At 34.3% G+C, this 23482-nt stretch overlaps 1 protein-coding gene across 1 annotated transcript; it reads right to left on the bottom strand.

Annotated features, from left to right (window-relative positions):
• Nucleotides 1-748: 748 nt before the first annotated feature.
• Nucleotides 749-6187, bottom strand: LOC119607318. The gene has a single exon (XM_037961181.1). It carries the CDS (start codon nt 6185-6187, stop codon nt 749-751), a length of 5439 nt encoding a protein of 1812 aa, XP_037817109.1.
• Between the last annotated feature and the right edge of the window lie 17295 nt (nt 6188-23482).

The raw sequence follows: 23482 nt of genomic DNA, 5'->3' as shown, positions 1-23482 counted from the left end.
CTCGGTAGGATGGTTAGAAGGACTCTAAACTGTAATGTTAATGAAATGGTAAGTGTTAGGAAAAACTTCAGAGAATAGTGGGTATAAAACCTTACATTGTGTATGTCGCTGGCTGCGACTTGAGCCTTATGTTGAGGACAGCGAGTTTAACAAACACCCAAAAAGAACCACAAATTTGTTTAAAATTATGATGCAAGGGTGTAAACGTTTATTTCTAATAAAAAATTTAAATTATTACAAAAATAATATTTATATAAATATGAACCACTTACCGCAGTCTTTGTCCCCAACAAACTAAACTTTAATATTAAAGCCAGTAAATACTGAGCCTACAAATTTCTTTCTGTTATGTATATTTACTAACTGTTACATTCCAAACAAACAAAAAACTTAACGAAAATACTGCAGTAGAATTTAGGGACAAAGTGCGTTTAGTTCGTAAACAAATAAGAACAAAAGGGAATAAAAAGAACAATATAAAAAATCCTAACGGTCATATGAACAAAATAATAACAACAATGATCATACAATTATAAACAACATTAAGGTGGCTCAATAAATATAAATCAAATTAAAGAAATAAAAGAAATTTAAAGGGACAAATAAAGAAATTAAATAAAACAAATAAATCAAATAAAGAACAAATAAATAATTTAAACAAAACAAACTAAATAAAATAACAATAAATATTAGCTCCTGCATGAGCCATTGGGCGACATCCCCACCCCCGTGGATCGGCTACGATTCACTATTCCAAATCAAGGATAGCCAGCTTGGAAACAGGGCGCATTAAACATCCAGTACTAGTGCGAATATTAGCACGACGAATAATACCATCTCTCCCTTTAAATACCTCTTCAACTTTACCACGCTTCCAATCTCTACGAGACACGACTGGATCACAAATTAGGACCAAATCACCAACAGCAATGGGCTTCGTACGTTGACACCACTTGGAACGTCTAGTCATCGTTGGTAAATATTCTCTTATCCACCGCTTCCAGAAGTGATCGCGTAACTGACGGGAAATGCGCCACTGCTTTCTCAGGACCATTGGTTGAACATTTATTTCCCCAGCAGAAGTTTGCGATGTATTAGGGCAACCCAGCAAAAAATGATTCGGCGTTAGTGGTTCCTCATCTTCATGGCTCAAGGGCAAGTGCGTTAAGGGACGAGAATTCACAATATTTTCCGCTTCAATAAGGAAACTTTGCAACGTATGTTCTCGGGGGGCCGATTCTTTTAAAGTTGACTGCAAGACACGTTTGACACACTGGACCATACGTTCCCATATACCACCTTCCGCAGGATTGTGGGGACAATTGAACTGCCAGTCTATACCCTTCGTAGAGCATTCATCTTGAATACGAGCCACATCAAATACTTCACTGAACCGCTTGGCTACTTGATCAGCACCAACAAAATTTTTTCCATTGTCGCTCCTGAGTCTTGTAGGAAGGCCACGTCTATTTATAAAGTTGCGTATGGCAAGAATACACGCATCTGTGGACAAATCAAAGGCGACTTCTAAATGGATGGCTCTTATGGTCAGGCAAGTAAATAAAGCCACCCAGCGTTTTTCATGGCGACGACCAATTGTAATAGTAAGTGGGCCAAAGTAATCCAAACCAGTGTAGGAAAAGGGACGAATATATGGAGTCAACCTGTCCTTTGGCAAAGAACCCATAAGTGGTGGCACCGGCAATGTACGACGAAATCTGCAAATAAAACAATTAGAAACACGCTTATGCAAAATTTTTCTAAGGCGAGGAATCCAAAATGATCTTCTAATTTCACATATTGTGGATTCAAAATTTTGGTGTTTCATCTTTTCGTGTACATGGGCCACATACAACTCGGTAACAGGATGGAACGACGGTAATATAATCGGACGCCTTATATCCAATGGTAACCAGCTAGCAGCATCAACACGACCATAGACACGAAGTAATGAATTTTCATCCATATAAGGGCACAGGGCGTACAATTCACTACTTTTGGGCAAACTACCTTCATTTTCAATTATTTCAATTTCTTTGCAAAAATGCTCTCGTTGAGCTTGACGGCAGAGCAATATTTCAGCATTTTTTAACTCGACTGCAGTTAAACCATTCTCCTCATCAGGACTAATCTTCTTTCGGCAGCGGTTTATAAAACGTAACATCCAAGCTACTGTACGTTTTAGTTTCAAATAGGACGAAAATCTTGTATAATTAATAACTGCATCAGTATTTACCAATAGAGCAAATTTTGGACGAAGTTCTTCCGAATCTTGTTCGTTTGGGGCTACGTTTACCTTTTGGGGCCAATTATCTTCAGAATCATAAAGAAATTTAGGACCATTCAACCAGCGGGAATCATCAGAAAAATCAACTTGGCTTTTCATTCTTGTAGTTTCATCCGCAACATTTAGATTTGTTGGCAGCCATCTCCAATCTGCAGGGCTAGTAGATTCAAGTATCTCCGTTATTCTGTGGGCAACAAAAGGTTTGTAACGACGACTTTCTGAGCCAATCCAATTTATTACAGTTGTAGAATCACTCCAACAAATAATCCTTGATACCTTAACGGAATGTTCCTTCAAAATTGTAACCATTAACCGAGTACCCAAAACAGCAGCCTGTAGTTCGAGCCGAGGAATACTCATAATCTTCAAAGGGGCACATCTAGATTTGGCAGCCACAAGAGACACTTCAATTTTATTATGGGCATTTATTGACCTCCAGTATGACACGGCTCCCAATGCGTCTTCACTGGCGTCGACGAAAACATGTAGTTCCAGGCGGTAAGGAACACCATTTCCAAAATAACACCGAGGTACTTTGACCTTTTCAACATTTTGAAGACCTTGGCGCCAATTATTCCACACATCAACAATTTCACCGGGCAGTGCTTCATCCCAACCAATGCTATGTCTCCAAACTTCTCGCATCAACAACTTTGCGGTTATCATATAGTGGCTCAAAAACCCAAGTGGGTCGAAAACGGACATAACCACACTCAACAGCTCTCTTTTAGTTGGAGACCTTACACCTTCCATAACACCAGCATTCACATTGTGGAACTTTAAATTGAACCTGAAAGTATCATCTTTTGGTTGCCAATACATACCAAGTACCTTTTCCGTTTTTAGCTCATTAAAATCGCTGGAAAAATTCACCGGTTTCTCCACAGTACCTTTAAGAGCCACAATTACCTCCGAAGAGTTAGATGAAAAGTTACGTAGTTCAAACCCAGCTGCTTTATGGATGTTGCGTACTTGTTGCGAAATTTCAATGGCCCTTGCAGAGCTAGGAAAACTATCCACAAAGTCATCCACATAATGATGATCCAATATAGACTTCACTGCACGAGGATATTGATCACGATAACACAGAGCATTTGTTTCTTTAACATAATGAGCCACACAAGGCGAACAAGCAGCACCAAAAGTCATAACAAGCATTTCATAGCAATCGGGTGGTTCTCTATTATCTTCACGCCAAAGGAACCTTTGGGAACATCTATCTTCAGGAGCCACAAGTACCTGGTGAAACATTTCTTTTATGTCCCCGCACACTGCTACAGCACCAACACGAAAATTGAACAAAACAGATGGCAACGGCTTATATTGCTGGGGGCCTTTAAGCAGGTTTGAATTGAGAGAAACACCTTCAACGGATGCGGCAGCATCAAACACCAACCGAATTTTTCCTTGCTTATTTGGGTTGACCACTCCAAAATGCGGAAGATACCAAGTTCTGGGGCATACATCAGCAGCTTCTATGGGCGACAGTTTACGTACATAATTCTTCGACAAATAATCCTTCATTATGGTTTTATAGGCGACACCAAATTCAGGGCATCTTTTCATTTTTCGTTCAATGCCAACGAGCCTATTAAGAGCCATATGGTAACTGTCTGGAAGCACAACATCATCAGTACGCCACAAGAGCCGAGTTTGGAATCGTCCATCAATTTTTATTGTTGTTTCTTTCATAATTTGCCGAGCCCGTAAGTCGTCCTTCGATTCTATGACTGGCAATATCTTCACGCCAAAATTCTCCGTTTCGAAATAATTTGCCACCAAATCATAGAGTCTTTGCTCAGGCTGAACCGACAACAAACACAAATGGGAATTAGACGACTTACCCTTCATTTTACCAAATACGACCCATCCTAAAGGAGTATTGGCAGCATATGGACCATTTTCTTCCAGAGGCACAATTTCATCGGGAAGCCCCAAATGGCAATGATCCAATCCAATAAGCACTTTAGGGACTACGTCGTCGTATAATTTAATAGGCAAACCAGGATGATCACTTAAATCCATATTTAAACTTTGGGCCGGCAATTTTAAATTTGAAACTCCATAAACATTATTTAACGCATATTTCCTCTGCCTACCAATTCCACTTACTTGCAAATGAACCACAGTCGCCATTTCTTGTGACGCCTTACCAGCATACCAGTGTAGATTTAATCTGCTTTGTTGCCCCTGAAGACCCAGTTGCTTCACCAAGGAGCTGTCCACCATAGTAACCGAAGAACCTTCATCCAACAACGCATATGTTTCGACTTTGTTACTAGGACCATAAAGCACAATTGGCACCACTCGAAATAACAACACACTTTTATCTGTAGCTTTGGACACACAACTAAGCACAGACTCATTTCCATTCGATGAACCACTTGGACCAGGAGTCTCAGATGAAACCGTATTATTAATTTTGACATCATGCAATAATTTGTTATGTTTTCTTAGGCAACCATCAACGGGACACGTCTTACGATAACGACAAAATCGGCTTGAATGTCCACTACCGAGACACGAAAAACATAACCTCAATTTCTTAACTTCACTCCAACGATTAGGCACACTCAATGAACCAAATTTTTTACACTCAAATATTTTATGATTTGCCTGGCACAGAGAGCATTCTTGTTTATGTTGACCATCAGCGGCATGGAGGACAACTTTTCTTTTTGGTTCATTATTTTGACGATTTCCACTAGAACTTTGCACCATTCTTACTAAATCAGCAACACCTTTGAGCCACCTACTAAAATCCAAAACTGTAGGATATGGCTTTATAGTTGAGGCGTAGCAGGCCCACTCCATCCGTTTACTCATAGGAATTTTCCCGACCAGCTCTTCCATCAGTGTAGGATTTGCTAAATGCTGTTGTCCATTGGCAGTTTCCAAAAAGGCGGCTAGATTCTGCACTTTAACAGCAAGAGGCACAAGTTTGTCGATAGCACTTTCACTAATGGGCGAAATTTCTTTAACTTGTTGCAGCTGACAACGGATGAGCATTTCGGGCCGACCATATTGAAAACACAATTGTTCCATAACCATACTCACATTATCTGGATGGATCAGCAACGACTTCACACATTCCCGTGCATCGCCCTTCAAAGCCTTTTGGAGCCTCAAACAATTTTCAAAATTATTATAATTATAAACGGCAGTAGACTGGTTAAAAGCTGTTGAAAACATGGGCCAATCTTCAGGGACGCCATTAAATTCCGGCAAGTCATAAATTTTTCTATGCACCAGCATCGAGCCACCATTTTGAGACAACGGCATATTTGACGGCATCAAAAAATTATTTTCATTACAGCTTACGGAAGAAAATGGCGTCCGACGTTCAGCACAGTCGACGTTGGCTGAGGCAGAATTGTCAACGTTGGCTTCACTGGTACCCGTTACTGGCGGCGCCATATTGGATGGCTGTGGCATGGCGGCTGAAGAGCTTGACGTCGAATTATTGTTCATGGCGATGGACAAAGCACGCTGGGCATTTAACAACTGGGCCTGGAGAACATTTATCTGGCTTTGGAGAACTTCTAAATTGTTGTTGTAGCTCGACTGGGGCAACGGCGGCTGAACAGCAGAGCTCAAAAAATTTTGTTGGTTAGGTTGAACACTGGCGGCAACTGTGGTGGCTACGGTACACGTCGTTCCGGCAACGATGGAACTTGCAGGCACCTCGGCAATAGAAGGAGCAACTTTAGATGGTTGGGTTGAATAGGCGACACTGGTACTTACGTTTGGTGGAGGCACTCCAGCGGCAGTGGGAGTCGATGATGTTCCAGCGGCAAGGGAACTGGCAGGCAGGGCAGAGACTTCAGCGGCAGAAGCAGTCATTTGTTGGGAACCAACTTTTGTTCCGGCAGACGAGGAACCACTAGTAGGCTGATTCATTGTTGACTGTAAGCGCTGACTTTTTCTTGCAGGGGAGCGTTGCATGATGAACCACAAATACACAAAAGGTTTCTCAAAAAACCACAAAAAATTTCACACCAAATTTATTTTATGTTCCGGCAGGCAAGGAACCTCTCAAATAAATTCACACAAAACTTCTTAATGTTCCAGCAGGCAAGGAACCACAAAATTATTCCAATTGAAATTTGTTCCGACGGACAAGGAACCACAAATTCACACAAAAGTACAAATAAAATTTGTTCCGGCAGGCAAGGAACCGCTTACATAAATTTACACAAAAACGTATTAATGTTCCGGCGGGCAAGGAACCACAAAAAACATTTAAATCCAATAAAATTCGTTCCGGCAGGCAAGGAACTACAATCGCACCAAAGATTGCGAAATAAAATTTGTCGCTGGCTGCGACTTGAGCCTTATGTTGAGGACAGCGAGTTTAACAAACACCCAAAAAGAACCACAAATTTGTTTAAAATTATGATGCAAGGGTGTAAACGTTTATTTCTAATAAAAAATTTAAATTATTACAAAAAATAATATTTATATAAATATGAACCACTTACCGCAGTCTTTGTCCCCAACAAACTAAACTTTAATATTAAAGCCAGTAAATACTGAGCCTACAAATTTCTTTCTGTTATGTATATTTACTAACTGTTACATTCCAAACAAACAAAAAACTTAACGAAAATACTGCAGTAGAATTTAGGGACAAAGTGCGTTTAGTTCGTAAACAAATAAGAACAAAAGGGAATAAAAAGAACAATATAAAAAATCCTAACGGTCATATGAACAAAATAATAACAACAATGATCATACAATTATAAACAACATTAAGGTGGCTCAATAAATATAAATCAAATTAAAGAAATAAAAGAAATTTAAAGGGACAAATAAAGAAATTAAATAAAACAAATAAATCAAATAAAGAACAAATAAATAATTTAAACAAAACAAACTAAATAAAATAACAATAAATATTAGCTCCTGCATGAGCCATTGGGCGACAGTGTATTTAAGGCCTATACTAATCTATGGTAAACTTTTCTGATAGAAAACAATAGAAACCTAAACAAAAACTCCGATAATCAGACGCATTGAGGCAAGCTCGAATTGAGCATGGGACCTTCGTATAAAACCTAAGCAATACATTTTTGGACTACATATACCAAACTTTGGCAGAGCCCTCGGAATATGAATACAATAAAGTGAAAACTTAGCTGCAAACTCTGATCTTCTCTGTCTATTCTAATGGCTAGATAGCTGTTATGGGTTCTGTGCTGTTATTTTGGTCTCCATTTGTTTACATAATAACTGCTAGGTAGCTGTTCCAAACTGAAATTAACAATATCGATACATATGGAAAATTTTTCAGAACTAAATCTGGAGACATTGATCATTAACATCAACGTGAACAGTGTTGCATCTCACAAAATTCTTAACTCGATCGTAGAGAGCCAATTATGAAAGAGGATATTCATATTCCTCTCGGCACGATATCGAACATGATCGACGAATGGGTGTCAAACGAATCTAAACTCTGATTGTTCAATACTCTGATGTTGTACTCTCTCGTGAGGATCGGTCAATACTGACCTAGAACTGAACTAGAACTGAACTAGAACTGAACTAGAACTGAACTAGAACTGAACTAGAACTGAACTAGAACTGAACTAAACTGAACTAGAACTGAACTAGAACTAAACTAGAACTGAACTAGAACTGAACTAGAACTGAACTAGAACTGAACTAGAACTGAACTAGAACTGAACTAGAACTGAACTAGAACTGAACTAGAACTGAACTAGAACTGAACTAGAACTGAACTAGAACTGAACTAGAACTGAACTAGAACTGAACTAGAACTGAACTAGAACTACTGAACTAGAACTGAACTAGAACTGAACTAGAACTGAACTAGAACTGAACTAGAACTGAACTAGAACTGAACTAGAACTGAACTAGAACTGAACTAGAACTGAACTAGAACTGAACTAGAACTGAACTAGAACTGAACTAGAACTGAACTAGAACTGAACTAGAACTGAACTAGAACTGAACTAGAACTGAACTAGAACTGAACTAGAACTGAACTAGAACTGAACTAGAACTGAACTAGATACTAGAACTAGAACTGAACTAGAACTGAACTAGAACTGAACTAGAACTGAACTAGAACTGAACTAGAACTGAACTAGAACTGAACTAGATCTGAACTAGAACTGAACTAGAACTGAACTACAACTGAACTAGAACATAACTAGAACTGAACTAGAAAAGTGCAGAACAAGAACTGAACTAGAACTGAACTAGAACTGAACTAGAACTGAACTAGAACTGAACTAGAACTGAACTAGAACTGAACTAGAACTGAACTAGAACTGAACTAGAACTGAACTAGAACTGAACTAGAACTGAACTAGAACTGAACTAGAACTGAACTAGAACTGAACTAGAACTGAACTAGAATTGAACTAGAACTGAACTAGAACTGAACTAGAACTGAACTAGAACTTTTACGTTTAGGGGAAATTAAAAAAACATTTTTAAATCAAAAATATGAACCTGAATGAAAAATTCCCTGCTATGTAAGAAATTTGACTTAAATTATGAGAAACCCCTCCCATTGGAACAACCCTCACAAATATTGTTATAATCGAATATTAAGTACACAAAACTAAATAAACAACGTTAAAAAGGCAACACCAACCCAATACTAAAGAAAAACTAACTGTAATTTAATAAAATCCTTATAGTTTATATTTTTCTTATTACTCATACTTATATCAGGTCCTTAAATAACGAAGTAACGTTTATACCCTCGAAACAAAGTGATTTTTAATGGATTCACACATACTCATATGAGGTATCGACTATTTAAAGAATATCTGTGCAATTACTTGCATACCAGGGTTAGCCGTACACTAAACAAAGTTGGGAATATTATTTTTTTTTTTTTTTTTTTTTTGAATCCTGTGTATCACTAAATAATGCAATTTTTATAGGATTAAAAATCATTTATATTATTCCAGTTACTACAAATCCCCGGGACCTTTAAAAACGGGTCAATATTAGAGCACCGGTTGATTCTGATCTGAATTGTTAAGAACTTATTAGAATAGACCTGCGAATTTTTAAAAGCTCTAAAAAGGCTCTAATGGGGTCGAAAGTCGTGATAATGACCATGTAATGTTCAAGAATACTTCCTAAATGGAATTGAACAATTTCCAATTTACACTTAAAAAATCCCACACCAATTAAAAAAAAACCCTATTTATAGCTCACACATACTTCAGCAGACACTTGGAAAATTATTTAAAGTTTATCTATTTACTTTATTGTTGTTTGTATTTCGAAAATAAAACTTTGCATATGTTTAAATAAAATTGAATTTGAATTTTAAATAACAACTACAACAACAGTAAATGGCAACGTTAGAATCCCAACACTAGAACAATGAAAGGGGTAATAAAATCTTAAAAACTTTTAGTCAAACTCAAGTAAAACCAACCCAAAACACAACACAGAAATAGCAAATGAACAACAAGTTGTTAAAACAATGACGGAATAGACTCAACTGCAAAACGCACGAATGCTTGGGAACACACAACAACAATAACAACCAAAAAGAGTGGAAATGAGTTTTTAATGTCCCAAAAGGGAATAACTAAGTAGAATTAGAATATTTTAAAATCAACAAAGGAAAAGGATACAAACAATACGTTGTATTGTTATGAAATAAAATGCATAGTATACATTTAGGCAGCTAGTTATGGGGTTATGCATACATACATATGTATATGAAAAAGAAAGGGTTTTAATTGTAGGATTTAAAATACAAAGTAAACCAATGATTTGTTGTTATTGATTAAAACGGACATGTATTCTTAGTAGAAATTTGAATTTCTCATACCACTATTTTTTTAAGACTTTTAACATATTTGTGTGTCTATTCAACTGTCTATGTGTTTGTGTAAATATCAACTAATCGTTAAAAACTTTAAGGACTTATTTGTCTTTTCCGTAAACACAGCTACAGTAGATATGTTTTATACCAGCAGTTCTGGGTTTCTTTCCCGGACCGAACTCGGCGGAACATACTTCATGATAGAGTTCGTTCTAGTTCAGGTTAGCTCAGTTATAGTTCAGTTCTCGTTCAGTTCTAGTTCAGTTCTACTTCAGTTCTAGTTCAGTTCAGTTCAGCTCTAGTCAGTTCTAGTTCAGTTCTAGTTCAGTTTAGTTCAGTTCTAGTTCTTTCTAGTTCAGTTTAGTTCAGTTCTAGTTCAGTTCTAGTTCAGTTCTAGTTCAGTTCTAGTTCAGTATAGTTCAGTTCTAGTTCAGTTCTAGTTCCAGTTCTAGTTCAGTTCGAGTTAAGTTTAGTTCAGTTCTAGTTCAGTTCTAGTTCAGTTTCTAGTTCAGTTCTAGTCAGGTCTAGTTCAGTTCTAGTTCAGTTCTAGTTCAGATTTATAGTCAGTTCTAGTTTCAGTTCGTTCTAGTTCAGTTCTAGTTCAGTTCTAGTTCAGTTCTAGTTCAGTTCTAGTTCAGTTCTAGTTCAGTTCTAGTTCAGTTCTAGTTCAGTTCTAGTTCAGTTCTAGTTCAGTTCTAGTTCAGTTTCTAGTTCAGTTCTAGTTCAGTTCTAGTTCAGTTCTAGTTCAGTTCTAGTTCAGTTCTAGTTCAGTTCTAGTTCAGTTCTAGTTCAGTTCTAGTTCAGTTCTAGTTCAGTTCTAGTTCAGTTCTAGTTCAGTTCTAGTTTCAGTCTAGTTCAGTTCTAGTTCAGTTCTAGTTCAGTTCTAGTTCAGTTCTAGTTCAGTTCTAGTTCAGTTCTAGTTCAGTTCTAGTTCAGTTCTAGTTCAGTTCTAGTTCAGTTCTAGTTCAGTTCAGTTCAGTTCTAGTTCAGTTCTAGTTCAGTTCTAGTTCAGTTCTAGTTCAGTTCTAGTTCAGTTCTAGTTCAGTTCTAGTTCAGTTCTAGTTCAGTTCTAGTTCAGTTCTAGTTCAGTTCTAGTTCAGTTCTAGTTCAGTTCTAGTTCAGTTCTAGTTCAGTTCTAGTTCAGTTCTAGTTCAGTTCAGTTCTAGTTCAGTTCTAGTTCAGTTCTAGTTCAATTCTAGTTCAGTTCTAGTTCAGTTCTAGTTCAGTTCTAGTTCAGTTCTAGTTCAGTTCTAGTTTTTTTTCAGTTCTAGTTCAGTTCTAGTTCAGTTCTAGTTCAGTTCTAGTTCAGTTCTAGTTCAGTTCTAGTTCAGTTCTAGTTCAGTTCTAGTTCAGTTCTAGTTTCAGTTCTAGTTCAGTTCTAGTTCAGTTCTAGTTCAGTTCTAGTTCAGTTCTAGTTCAGTAGTTCAGTTCTAGTTCAGTTCTAGTTCAGTTCTAGTTCAGTTCTAGTTCAGTTCTAGTTCAGTTCTAGTTCAGTTCTAGTTCAGTTCTAGTTCAGTTCTAGTTCAGTTCTAGTTCAGTTCTAGTTCAGTTCTAGTTCAGTTCTAGTTCAGTTCTAGTTCAGTTCTAGTTCAGTTCTAGTTCAGTTCTAGTTCTAGTTCAGTTCTAGTTCAGTTCTAGTTCAGTTCTAGTTCAGTTCTAGTTCAGTTCTAGTTCAGTTCTAGTTCAGTTCTAGTTCAGTTCTAGTCAGTTCTAGTTCAGTTCTAGTTCAGTTCTAGTTCAGTTCTAGTTCAGTTCTAGTTCAGTTCTAGTTCAGTTCTAGTTCAGTTCTAGTTCAGTTCTAGTTCAGTTCTAGTTCAGTTCTAGTTCAGTTCTAGTTCAGTTTCTAGTTTCAGTTCTAGTTCAGTTCTAGTTCAGTTCTAGTTCAGTTCTAGTTCAGTTCTAGTTCAGTTCTAGTTCAGTTCTAGTTCAGTTCTAGTTCAGTTCTAGTTCAGTTCTAGTTCTAGTTCTAGTTCAGTTCTATTCAGTTCTAGTTTCAGTTCTAGTCAGTTCTAGTTCAGTTCTAGTTCAGTTCTAGTTCAGTTCTAGTTCAGTTCTAGTTCAGTTCTAGTTCAGTCTAGTTCAGTTCTAGTTCAGTTTCTAGTTCAGTTCTAGTTCAGTTTCTAGTTCAGTTCTAGTTAGTTCTAGTTCAGTTCTAGTTAGTTCTAGTTCAGTTCTAGTTCTGTTCTAGTTCTGTTCTATTTCTAGTTGGAAATGGAGTATTAATCAGTTTAAAACTGCCGGAATAGTATTTAAATGTGTAAATATGAAAGTAATGAGATTTTTCTTAACTCCACATATGAGTAGTTGTTACATAAAATCTTATTCTTAAGTAAATATCCAAATATATCCTGCCTTATCCTATGTTTTCTTATGCTTCCTCTGTTACGGGATGCGGACTTTGTTAGTGATGAGTATTTAAAAGTTTTCTTTTGTGTTTGATGAATATTTAATTAAGCATAAGAAGCCCTGTTTAGGTTTTTTTTTTGTTATTGTTTTTTTACTAGCAAACAGCAAAATATTGGGGTTTTATGGTAGAAAAAAAAAACTTTAAGATAAATATTGAATTTATTTGGAAAATGAACAACATATAAAATCTTTTTCGAGTTAAGACTTAACATGAGATTTGTGGTAACAGGAATGTACAACTTTGAATCAGTTTTTAGAGTCCTTGTGATAACAATATATATTTTTCTGTAAATAAAATCGGTACACGTTATTTTATTTTTGATCAGACCATTATAGGTTTAGTTTACACATACATGCTTGATTTTCAATACCAAATTCTCATAAACCATTTGCCAACCCTTGCAAGGTTCACATTACTGTATCCCAAAGTTGTTTTTGCGGTTTAATAAGAAACTCAAAAGAACAACAAAAGTAGAATTGTTTAAGAAAAAATTAAATTATAAAAAGAAAACAAATCCCTTTTCAAATAAACCAAAATCAATTAATGAATTTTAAAAAGGCGACTGTTTTTGTTACTTTCTTCCCCCCTGCTCTTACAAAAGCATATTGAATGAATGGGCTACAAAATAATTAAATCTTTGACAGAGAAAGAATAACATCTACATACAAACATACATATATTTTATTTAAAGGTTTGTAAAAGTGTGTGGTTGCATTACACCTGATAAACTGATATACTAAGTAAAACACCTTTGAGAAAAAAATTGTTAAAGAAATACTTGTTAAAAAAAAGTAATTATCAAAGTAAACGAATTTTTAAAAAAGCAAGTTTTTTCTACTTTTTACCAAAACACTTTTAAAAAACAAACTTATTTCTTGTTTTGTTTCTTCTGCTGGTAACTCAAATACCCAGGAAATTATAAAATAATATTTCGCGTGCTGCAACACATCCTTCCGAAACCAAACACCAACCGCTACCCCCACTTCTCTTTATAACTTTTTTTTTACTTTCGCGTACCATTTTTTTCTCATGTTATTGTTAGTTGGTTTTCAGGACTTTTTTTGTGTTAAAAAATTAATTAAAAATATTTTTTGTTTCTTTTTTTTTTCATTTTAATTCCCTTTTTGTTGTTGTGTGTTTGTGTTATTTTGTTCATTATTTATAAACGTGGATAATGAGCCCCTAAGCTGATTTTCGCTTATAAATATTCGAATTTTTTTTTTCTTTCTTTCACCAATATTCGTTTAATAATAAAATGAACTAAAACAACAAAAGAGAAATTGTTTCAAACACTGTTTATATTCGTATTGAGTTTCGAAACCACATAAAATCAGTAATTTTCTTTCAATTATTTGTAAAATAAAAAGAAAATAATGAAAATTTCATTAAATTAAAAGTTTAAACAGTTTAAACAGATTTTTATATTTAAGATTTATTGTGAGTAATTAATAGAAATAAGTAATTAAGGATTTTTATTTGAACTGTTCACACGGAAATATTTCCTAAGATTTAAAAACATCTTTGCTTCATACATACAAACATATGTATGTCTGCGTTCCCATTATACATTCCTTAAATTTGGAATCTTGTTCTGATCCGCTAATCACCCAATTTGACCATCCAAGATTCGTTTTTTACCCTACACCATAATAGTAAGGAGGTCCAATATTTCTCCTAGCTTCCTGCTACGTCGTCGCTCTATCTATCTATCTATCTATCTATCTATCTATCTATCTATCTATCTATCTATCTATATCTATCTATCTATCTATCTATCTATCTATCTATCTATCTATCTATCTATCTATCTATCTATCTATCTATCTATCTATCTATCTATCTATCTATCTATCTATCTATCTATATCTATCTATCTATCTATCTATCTATCTATCTATCTATCTATCTATCTATCTATCTATCTATCTATCTATCTATCTATCTATCTATCTATCTATCTATCTATCTATCTATCTATCTATCTATCTATCTATCTATCTATCTATCTATCTATCTATCTATCTATCTATCTATCTATCTATCTATCTATCTATCTATCTATCTATCTATCTATCTATCTATCATCTATCTATCTATCTATCTATCTATCTATCTATCTATCTATCTATCTATCTATCTATCTATCTATCTATCTATCTATCTACTATCTATCTATCTATCTATCTATCTATCTATCTATCATCTATCTATCTATCTATCTATCTATCTATCTATCTATCATCTATCTATCTATCTATCTATCTATCTATCTATCTATCTACATCTATCTATCTATCTATCTATCTATCTATCTATATCTATCTATCTATCTATATCTATCTATCTATCTATCTATCTATCTATCTATCTATCTATCTATCTATCTATCTATCTATCTATCTATCTATCTATCTATCTATCTATCTATCTATCTATCTATCTATCTATCTATCTATCTATCTATCTATCTATCTATCTATCTATCTATCTATCTATCTATCTATCTATCTATCTATCTATCTATCTATCTATCTATCTATCTATCTATCTATCTATCTATCTATCTATCTATCTATCTATCTATCTATCTATCTATCTATCTATCTATCTATCTACCTATCTATCTATCTATCTATCTATCTTCTATATATCTACGTATTGGGAAAATTATTGGATTTTTCTAGGTCGTTGGTACCAATTGGTGAAGGCACTGATGCCTATTTTACAGTTCATTATTAAAATTCGCTTTTCATCTTCCTATTAAAGTTATAATTAAATGTTAAACAAATTTTAGTAATCGCTTTCTTCAATAAAAATCATTTTTCAATTAAACTACAATCTATAATTTTATTCTTTATTCTCTATTTACAAAAATATTCAATCTAAACTTTTACACAGTACATATTTTATGAAAGTTGTTTTGTACTCTTTTTTCTCAAACATAAAACAATGGGAAATTTCTTTTTTTTTTTCATATTTATAAAAGAAAAAATATAAATACGAAATGTTTTATACAAAATACATGATTTTTTTTTTTTTTTTTTTATACCCACCATCAAAAAAGATGGGGGGTATATTGATTTTGTCATTCCGTTTGTAACACATCGAAATATTGATTATAGACCCACAAAAGTATATATATTCTGGGTCCTCATTAAATTCTAAGACGATCTAGCCATGTCTGTCCGTCTGTCCGTATGTCCGTCCGTCTGTCTGTCTGTCTGTCTGTCTGTCTGTTGAAAGCACGATAGAGTCCGAATGGAAAGAGCTAGAGGGTTGAAATTTCACATAAATATTTCTTATAGGTAAGGTTTGTTTGGTATTGGAAATGGGCAATATCGGTCCACGTTTTCGGATAGCCCCCATACAAGTGGCCCCTCGAAAAGCAGCTTTAACAGCCATAACTTGTTTAAAAATACGTATATAGCGATGAAATTCGACATAAGTAAGTTTCTTATGATCCAAAATCACTATGTAAAAAGTTATGAGGATCGGTCCATAATTGACCCTACCCCCATATAAGGTCCCCTTCAGAAAATGACTTTAACGCTCATTACTGGCTTAAAAATACTAGTATATAGATGAAATTTGACATAAGTAATTTTCATACGAGTCAAAATCTATCTAAAAAATGTTATGAGGATCGGTTCATGATTGACCCTACCCCCATATAAGGTCTCCTTCAGAAAATTACTGCAACGCTCATTAATGGTTTAAAAATACGAGTGTAGCGATGAAATTCGACACAAGTAAATTTAATACGAACCAAATTCTGTCTACCAAATTTTATGAGGATCGACCCATAATTGACCCTACCCCCCTATATAAGATCCCCTTCAGAAAATTACTTTAACGCTTATAACTGGCCTAAATATACGAGTATATAGATGAAATTCGACATAAGTAAGTTTCGTTCGAGTCAAACGAGGTTTGATGGTGGGTATATAAGATTCGGCATAGCCGAATATAACACTCTTACTTGTTTTTTTTGAAAAACGTATACTTTTATGTAATATTTATATATTTAATTGCAATATGTGAAAATTTTGTTAAACATTAGTTTTGTACATCCCATAGTGCAACGCCAATTGCCAGAGCCCATTTTACAAGTACAACGATTATATCTTGACACTATAGAAAATCTATTAGAAAGCAATCGTATGTAAAGAAATAAGCTTAAATGGGAAGCAGAGTAACAAAAAATATAATAAAAACTTTAATTGAAAGGATAAAATTATTTTCAAGTTAACGTCAGCAAAAAAACAAAATACAAAATACTATAATACGACTAGGCGATGTCACCCGACACTACATTTAAGATAACAACAACAAACTTACAATATTGTTACAGATACCACAACAACAGTAACGTAAAAACAAGTAAGAAATTATAGTCGGGCCAGGCCGACCATATAATACCCACCTGTTACAAAAAAATGTGATTTAGTTTTTATAATAAAGCATTTAAGTTGAGTTGTACCTTGCCTCAGATATACTTAAGCCATTTATTGTTGAATAAGATTGTGGACATTTAAGTCGAATTTTGAAGGGGGCTTTGAATAGGGGCTATGGTCAAATGAGACCCTATAATTAAAAAATTCATGAGGGTCATCAAGGCTAGTATATAAAATGGTTTTGTAGCATTTTGTCGAGATACGAGTATATTAAACATAATGATGAACTTAACAGCCCTATTATTCCGGTTCAGTTGTATAGGGGCTAGGTGAAATAATGCACCGATGTTAACCATTTCCAACAGGCTTCGTCTCCGGTAGCTATTACAAAAAAATGTGATTTAGTTTTCATAATAAAGCATTTAAGTTGAATTGTACCTTGACTCAGATATACTGAAGCCATTTATTGTTGAATAAAATTGTGGACATTTAAGTCGAATTTTGAAGGGGGCTTTGAATAGGGGCTATGGTCAAATGAGACCCTATAATTAAAAAATTCATGAGGGTCATCAAGGCTAGTATATAAAATGGTTTTGTAGCATTTTGTCGAGATACGAGTATATTAAACATAATGATGAACTTAACATCCCTATTATTCCGGTTCAGTTTTATAGGGGCTAGGTGAAATAATCGACCGATGTTAACCATTTTCAACAGGCTTCGTCTCCGGTAACAGAGAAGATCGTGTGCCAAATTTTATTGAATTATCTTCAAAATTGCGACCTGTAGTTTGATTACAGGGTTTACAAGCCCTATTCGGGGGTTCAGTTATATGGGGGCTTGGTGAGATAATGGACCGGTGTTAACCATTATCAATAGACTTCGTCTCTGGTACTATAGAAGATCGTGTGCCAAATTTCATTGAATTATCTTCAAAATTGTGACCTGTAGTTTGATTACAAGGTTTACAAGCCCTATTCAGGGGTTCAGTTGTATGGGTGCTAGGTGAAATAATGGACCGATCGTAACCATTTTCAATAGGCTTCGTCCCTGGGACTCGACTCAGAAAATGATTCTAAGCCGATTGGTATACTTTAAGGTTCGTATAGGAGCAATATTACTGTGCGTTACAAACATCAGCACAAACCCAATATACCCTCCCCACTAAAGTGGTGTAGGGTATAAATAGCAATTATAGACGAGCATGGCCGATTATATAGTACCATACATAATGATTTGCATAATGTCTACATATGTTTAATGGGCCCGATAATACTTATATACCCACGAACATGATCAGATACGTAAACTAAACTATATTGTATTTGGTTGATGTAGTTAGTTGTTCAGCCTAAAAAGCTTTATTATTGGGACAAAGAAAATTTATACAACCATTTTATGGAATTATCTTAAAACTTGTGAACTGCTTTATATAGACAGCCAGACAGATGGTCGTGTTTGGTACGACTTAGAAAAGTCGCTGTCTGTTACAAACATTAGAATGAATGAATAATAGCTTCCCCACTATAGCGGTATAGGGTATAAAAGTATAAACTAAATGTCATTAATTTCGAGGCAAACAATATTGGTAACTTTAAAACACTGGAAGGAGAAAGGAACTAAAACGAAGGATGAGAGAAAAACCATTGCTCTACCAATAAGAAATTCTATTACTTAAAGAGTTCGTTGACTTAGTTTTAAAAATATGGATAGATAGAATTTATATAGATAGAAACTTTAAAGAAATATAGCCAAGCTCATAACACAATATCTGATTCCAGAATCCAGGGCATTTTGTATGCTGCTTTATGTGAATTTCTCTTTTCTGGGTCAAGCACGCATGATTCAGAAATCAGTCTCCTGGAGGTAATTTCTTGAAAATTTACAATCATTCGGTTAACATCGCATCAAAATGTTTTGATCTAGTTTCCAATGGTCAAGTTGTGCCCGCAATCCGGTCTAGTTTTCCTTTTGAAAGATCCTATTCACCGTTCTATTATTACATGTGATTGACAGCCTGTTTTTCTAAAATGAAAATTTGCCTTCGTTCTTAAAAATAACGAACGAAATTGGCTTTACGTTTTTGTAACGAAAAAATAAATTTTCATGTGAGTGTTAACGAAAGGGCTTTATTTTTCCATATATTTTTGGTTTTTAGAAAATGAATTCGTTCGTAATAAACGAAAGAAATGTCAGAAATAGACGATAGGCAAAGGCCTTTCGTTTGCCCAAAAAACAACGAAAATTATACCAAAATACGAAATAATATGTGGCCACTTGAACCTGAATGCAATTTGCAATAAAAACCTTTAAATTTCTTGAGAGATTGCATACAATTTTCATGTTGTTTTTAAAAAAACATTTTTTCATAATTTACATTTTTTTTGTAAAATTATTTTATTTTTGTTTATTTTTTAGGGTTAACACCAAACACCTTATTACTACATGAAAAAATATTTAAAATTTCAGAAATGAAATACGTAGGCAATAATGTTCTGTTACGATAGAAAAAGCTCATTTCATTTTAGACATTTTTAAACGAAAAACTTCAAATGTTTTATAAAAACCTAATTTTAAACTTGATCGTAATAAAATGAAATATTCGTGTGAGAACTAAATTGTTTTAGAAAAACAGGCTGTGAATGTAAATCTCTTAAAATCTTAAAACTGTTCTCGTTGCTTCGAATTCCCATCTGTATCCCAGCTTCCTAAGAGTGTTAGCTTTTATGTTCCATTTCCGAACATTTCTGTCTCTGGAATATGATCGCTATATTTCCTTTTTAGTTCTATTTCCGTTGTAGTTTCCGATCATGATTTACTCCAAGTTATTTAATTCTGTTGGTCATTATTATTGTCCTGTCCAATAACCGGGAATCTTTAGAGCAAAATTCTTGATCGCCTCTCAACTATGATAGATTTCTATTTCTTTGTTTAGGTTAAGAAGAGTTATGTACCTAAAAACGGATATGTAATCCACTCGGAGACCATAAGGTCCATTGTGATACCCTTCGAATAGTGAAGATCCCAAAAAACAGAGAAGCAAAACACTACAAAAAGAATCTACAACCAGAAAAAGCTCTTAGAGCAGCTCGACGGACTCCGGATCGATATGATTCCGTATCAGTTCCGTCGCTTTCTAGATCGCTATGATCTCAGCTTGGAAGACACTACATTCGTCAGGGAGTCTGAAAAACTGTTATATGTTGAAAACAGCGATATAGACACTGGCCAGTATCCATTTTGGAACCATCAATGAAAACAGCACACCCACTAAACAGCTTCTCGACTACAAGCCAATCATCCCTAGTTTGAAATTCTATCAAAGGTGTTTCGCCGAAGTCTCTATTAGCCTCCACTTCTCTACGTATCGGTTATACTATCAGATTCCATCAGAAGTTTCATTGTATATTCTATATCTTCCAATCTCATGTCCGTGGCAACGACCATTAATTCTGGTTTAACACGTGTTTTGGAAAGGAATTTTTTTAGCTTATATACGTCATTTACGCTATCATTTTGTTCACCAAAAAGTTTCCAAGTGTCGGGTTTGGCTTAACGAATGACTTTCTTATACTTACCAAGTTTTACGAATTTCTCCTTTTATCCAGGTTTTACTGGGTATATATAATAGAAAAGATGGATTTCTGTTTCTGTCTTCTCAGTTTCTCTGCTGGGAATGAAACCCACGACCTCCAGCCTGATAGACTATAACACTAACTCCTACCGGAGACACACAAAATCAGACTAATTTCTTCTTTCAATAATACATGTTTTTACTTAAAATCGCACAACAACATTGTATTCCTTTTGCCGCATCTCATATAAATCTTCCAAACATACCCACATATCCTGAAGATTTTAATTGTATTTTGAATAAGCTTAAACCCCTACCTCTGCCCATACCCTTCTCCATTGTTTTATAGATAGTTATATATATTGTATATAAAACATTTAATAGTCTCATTAACTTGTTTTTTTTTTTTTTGGTGTGAAAATCCTTTAAATTACCATGAGTATCTAAACTATAACAAGGCAGTAAACACATTCATATTGTGTGTTTGAATGTCGGTGGTTGTGTTTTTCTTTTGTTAATAATTATCACACCATCAAGAAAATATAGTTTATTTTTGTTTTCCTCCCCCCTTTTGAGTGTGAAAAACTAAAAAAAGGGATTTATTTTTATTCGTTTGTTTGCACTTGAAATACACACTAAGTACTAAATGTCATTTCACTATTTTCACACTTTCATAAATATTTGTTGTTCTTGGAGTTACTATTTTGGGGGGGAGGAAGTTGAAAATGTTCTTCCTGCTGTCTTTTGATAGTTTTTCTTTTGTTGTATGATTTTTATTATTTTGTTTATTAAATATTTAGTTTTTGCATAAATTAACTTGATTTTATAAGAAAATATTGAAGCTTATGTTTGTTTTTTAACACCAAGAAATATTCATCTAAGACCCAACAAAGTATATATATTCTGGGTCCTTATGAAATTCTGAGTCGATTTAGCTATGTCCGTCTGTCCGTCTGTCCGTCTGTCTGTCTGTCTGTCTGTCTGTCTGTCTGTCTGTCTGTCTGTGTAAAACACGCTCACGTTAAAACTAAGCAAAGGAAATCAACCAAATTCAACCAAAATATTTATTGTTATCCTAAGCAGTTTGGTATTGAAAATCAGCAAAATCGGTTCACAACGTAAAAAGCTATGAGTAAAAATTTCAGACTACCTCGAAAAAAATTACGTTTTTTTTCATCATTCTTTTGAAGTTTTCTCAGAAACTACCAAAGATATTTCGATGAATTTTGTCACACATTATTTTTTTATGGCAGAGATCAATTATGTTGAAAATCTTTACAATCGATCCAATATTTCCCATAGCCCCCATACAAAGGTATATATTCCCGGAAATTAGTTTATCGCTAATAACTCCCTCAAATATATCGGTATCAACACAAAATTTTGCACATGCAAATATAATATGAACAGAAATCATACTGTCAACGCAGATCTCAGTCGGTCCAAAATTGGCCATAGCTCCCATACAAGGTCCACTTCCGAAAATCACCTAAACGCACATATTTCATTGATGAATAAAGCTATTGTGATAAAATTCGAATTAAACATGTTTTGTGTACATACAAATCATTCTATGAAATTTTTTACGGATCGGTCCATTATTGGTCATAGCTCCCATATAAGGCCTACTTCCAAAAATCATTTAAAAGCTCATATTTCATTGTCATATAAAGCTATCTTGATGAAATTCGACACAAATATGTTTAGTCTAAATATAAATCACTCTACGAAATTTTTTCCGGATAGGTCCATAATTGGTCATAGCTCCCATATAAAGTCCACTTCCGAAAATCACTTAAACGCATATATTTCATTGAATTATAAAAATATCGCGATAAAATTCGACACAAATATGTTTTGTATACATACAAATCATTTTACTAATTTTGTTACGGATCGGTCCATTATTGGTCATAGCTCCCATATAACCCCATTTCCGAAAATCACTTAAAAATACATATTTCATTGTCAAATAAAGCTATCGTGATAAAATTCGACATAAATATATTTCGTATAAATATGAATTATTCCACTAAATTTTTTCCGGATATGCCCATAATTGGTCATAGCTCCCATATAAGGTCCACTTCCGAAAATCACTTAAACACATATATCTCATTGAATTCTAAAGCTATTGGGATAAAGTTCGACAAAAATACGTTTTGTGTACATTCAAATCATTTCACCAAATTTTTTACGGATCGGTCCATTATTGGTCATAGCTCTCATATAACCCCATTTCCGAAAATCACTTAAAAATACATATTTCATTGTCAAATAAAGATATCTTGATAAAATTCGACACAAATATGTTTTGTCTTTATATGAATCACTCTACGAAATTTTTTCCGGATAGGCTCCCATAGAGGGTCCACTTACGAAAATCACTTAAACGCACATATTTCTTTGAATAATAAAGCTATTTGGATAAAGTACGACTTGAATATGTTTGTGAGCATATAAATCATTCTACGATTTTTTTTTCGGATTGTTCCATATATGGTAATAGCTCCTTCAAAAAAATCACTTAAACGCACATATTTCATTAACAAATAAAGATATCTTGATAAAATTCGACACAAACATGTTTTGTGTAAGGTCGTAGCTCCTATACATATAAAGTTCACTTCCGAAAATCACCTAAACGCACATATTTCATTAATTAATAAATCTATTGTAGTAAAATTCGACTTGAATTTTTTGGCATATAAATCATTATACGAATTTTTTTTCTTATCGGTTGATAATTGGTCACAACTCCCATATAAGGACCATTTCTGAAAATTACTCAAATGCACATTAACAATCAAAGTTATCGGGATAAAATTCGACATAAATTTGTATTTTGTATATATAAATCATTCTACGGATTTTTTCTTCCGGATCGGTCCATAGGTTGTCTTAGCTCCCATATAAGGTATACTTCTGAAAATCACTTAATACCACTTAATTCGTAATTAAATGATTATATCCGGATAAAATTCAAAATGAGTAT

The sequence above is a fragment of the Lucilia sericata genome, unplaced genomic scaffold (assembly GCF_015586225.1).
Source record: "Lucilia sericata isolate MDLA Ls3-8-SP2 unplaced genomic scaffold, ASM1558622v1 Contig000687F_arrow, whole genome shotgun sequence".
NCBI lineage: Eukaryota > Metazoa > Arthropoda > Insecta > Diptera > Calliphoridae > Lucilia > Lucilia sericata.
This window is presented reverse-complemented; position numbering and strand designations above follow the sequence as displayed.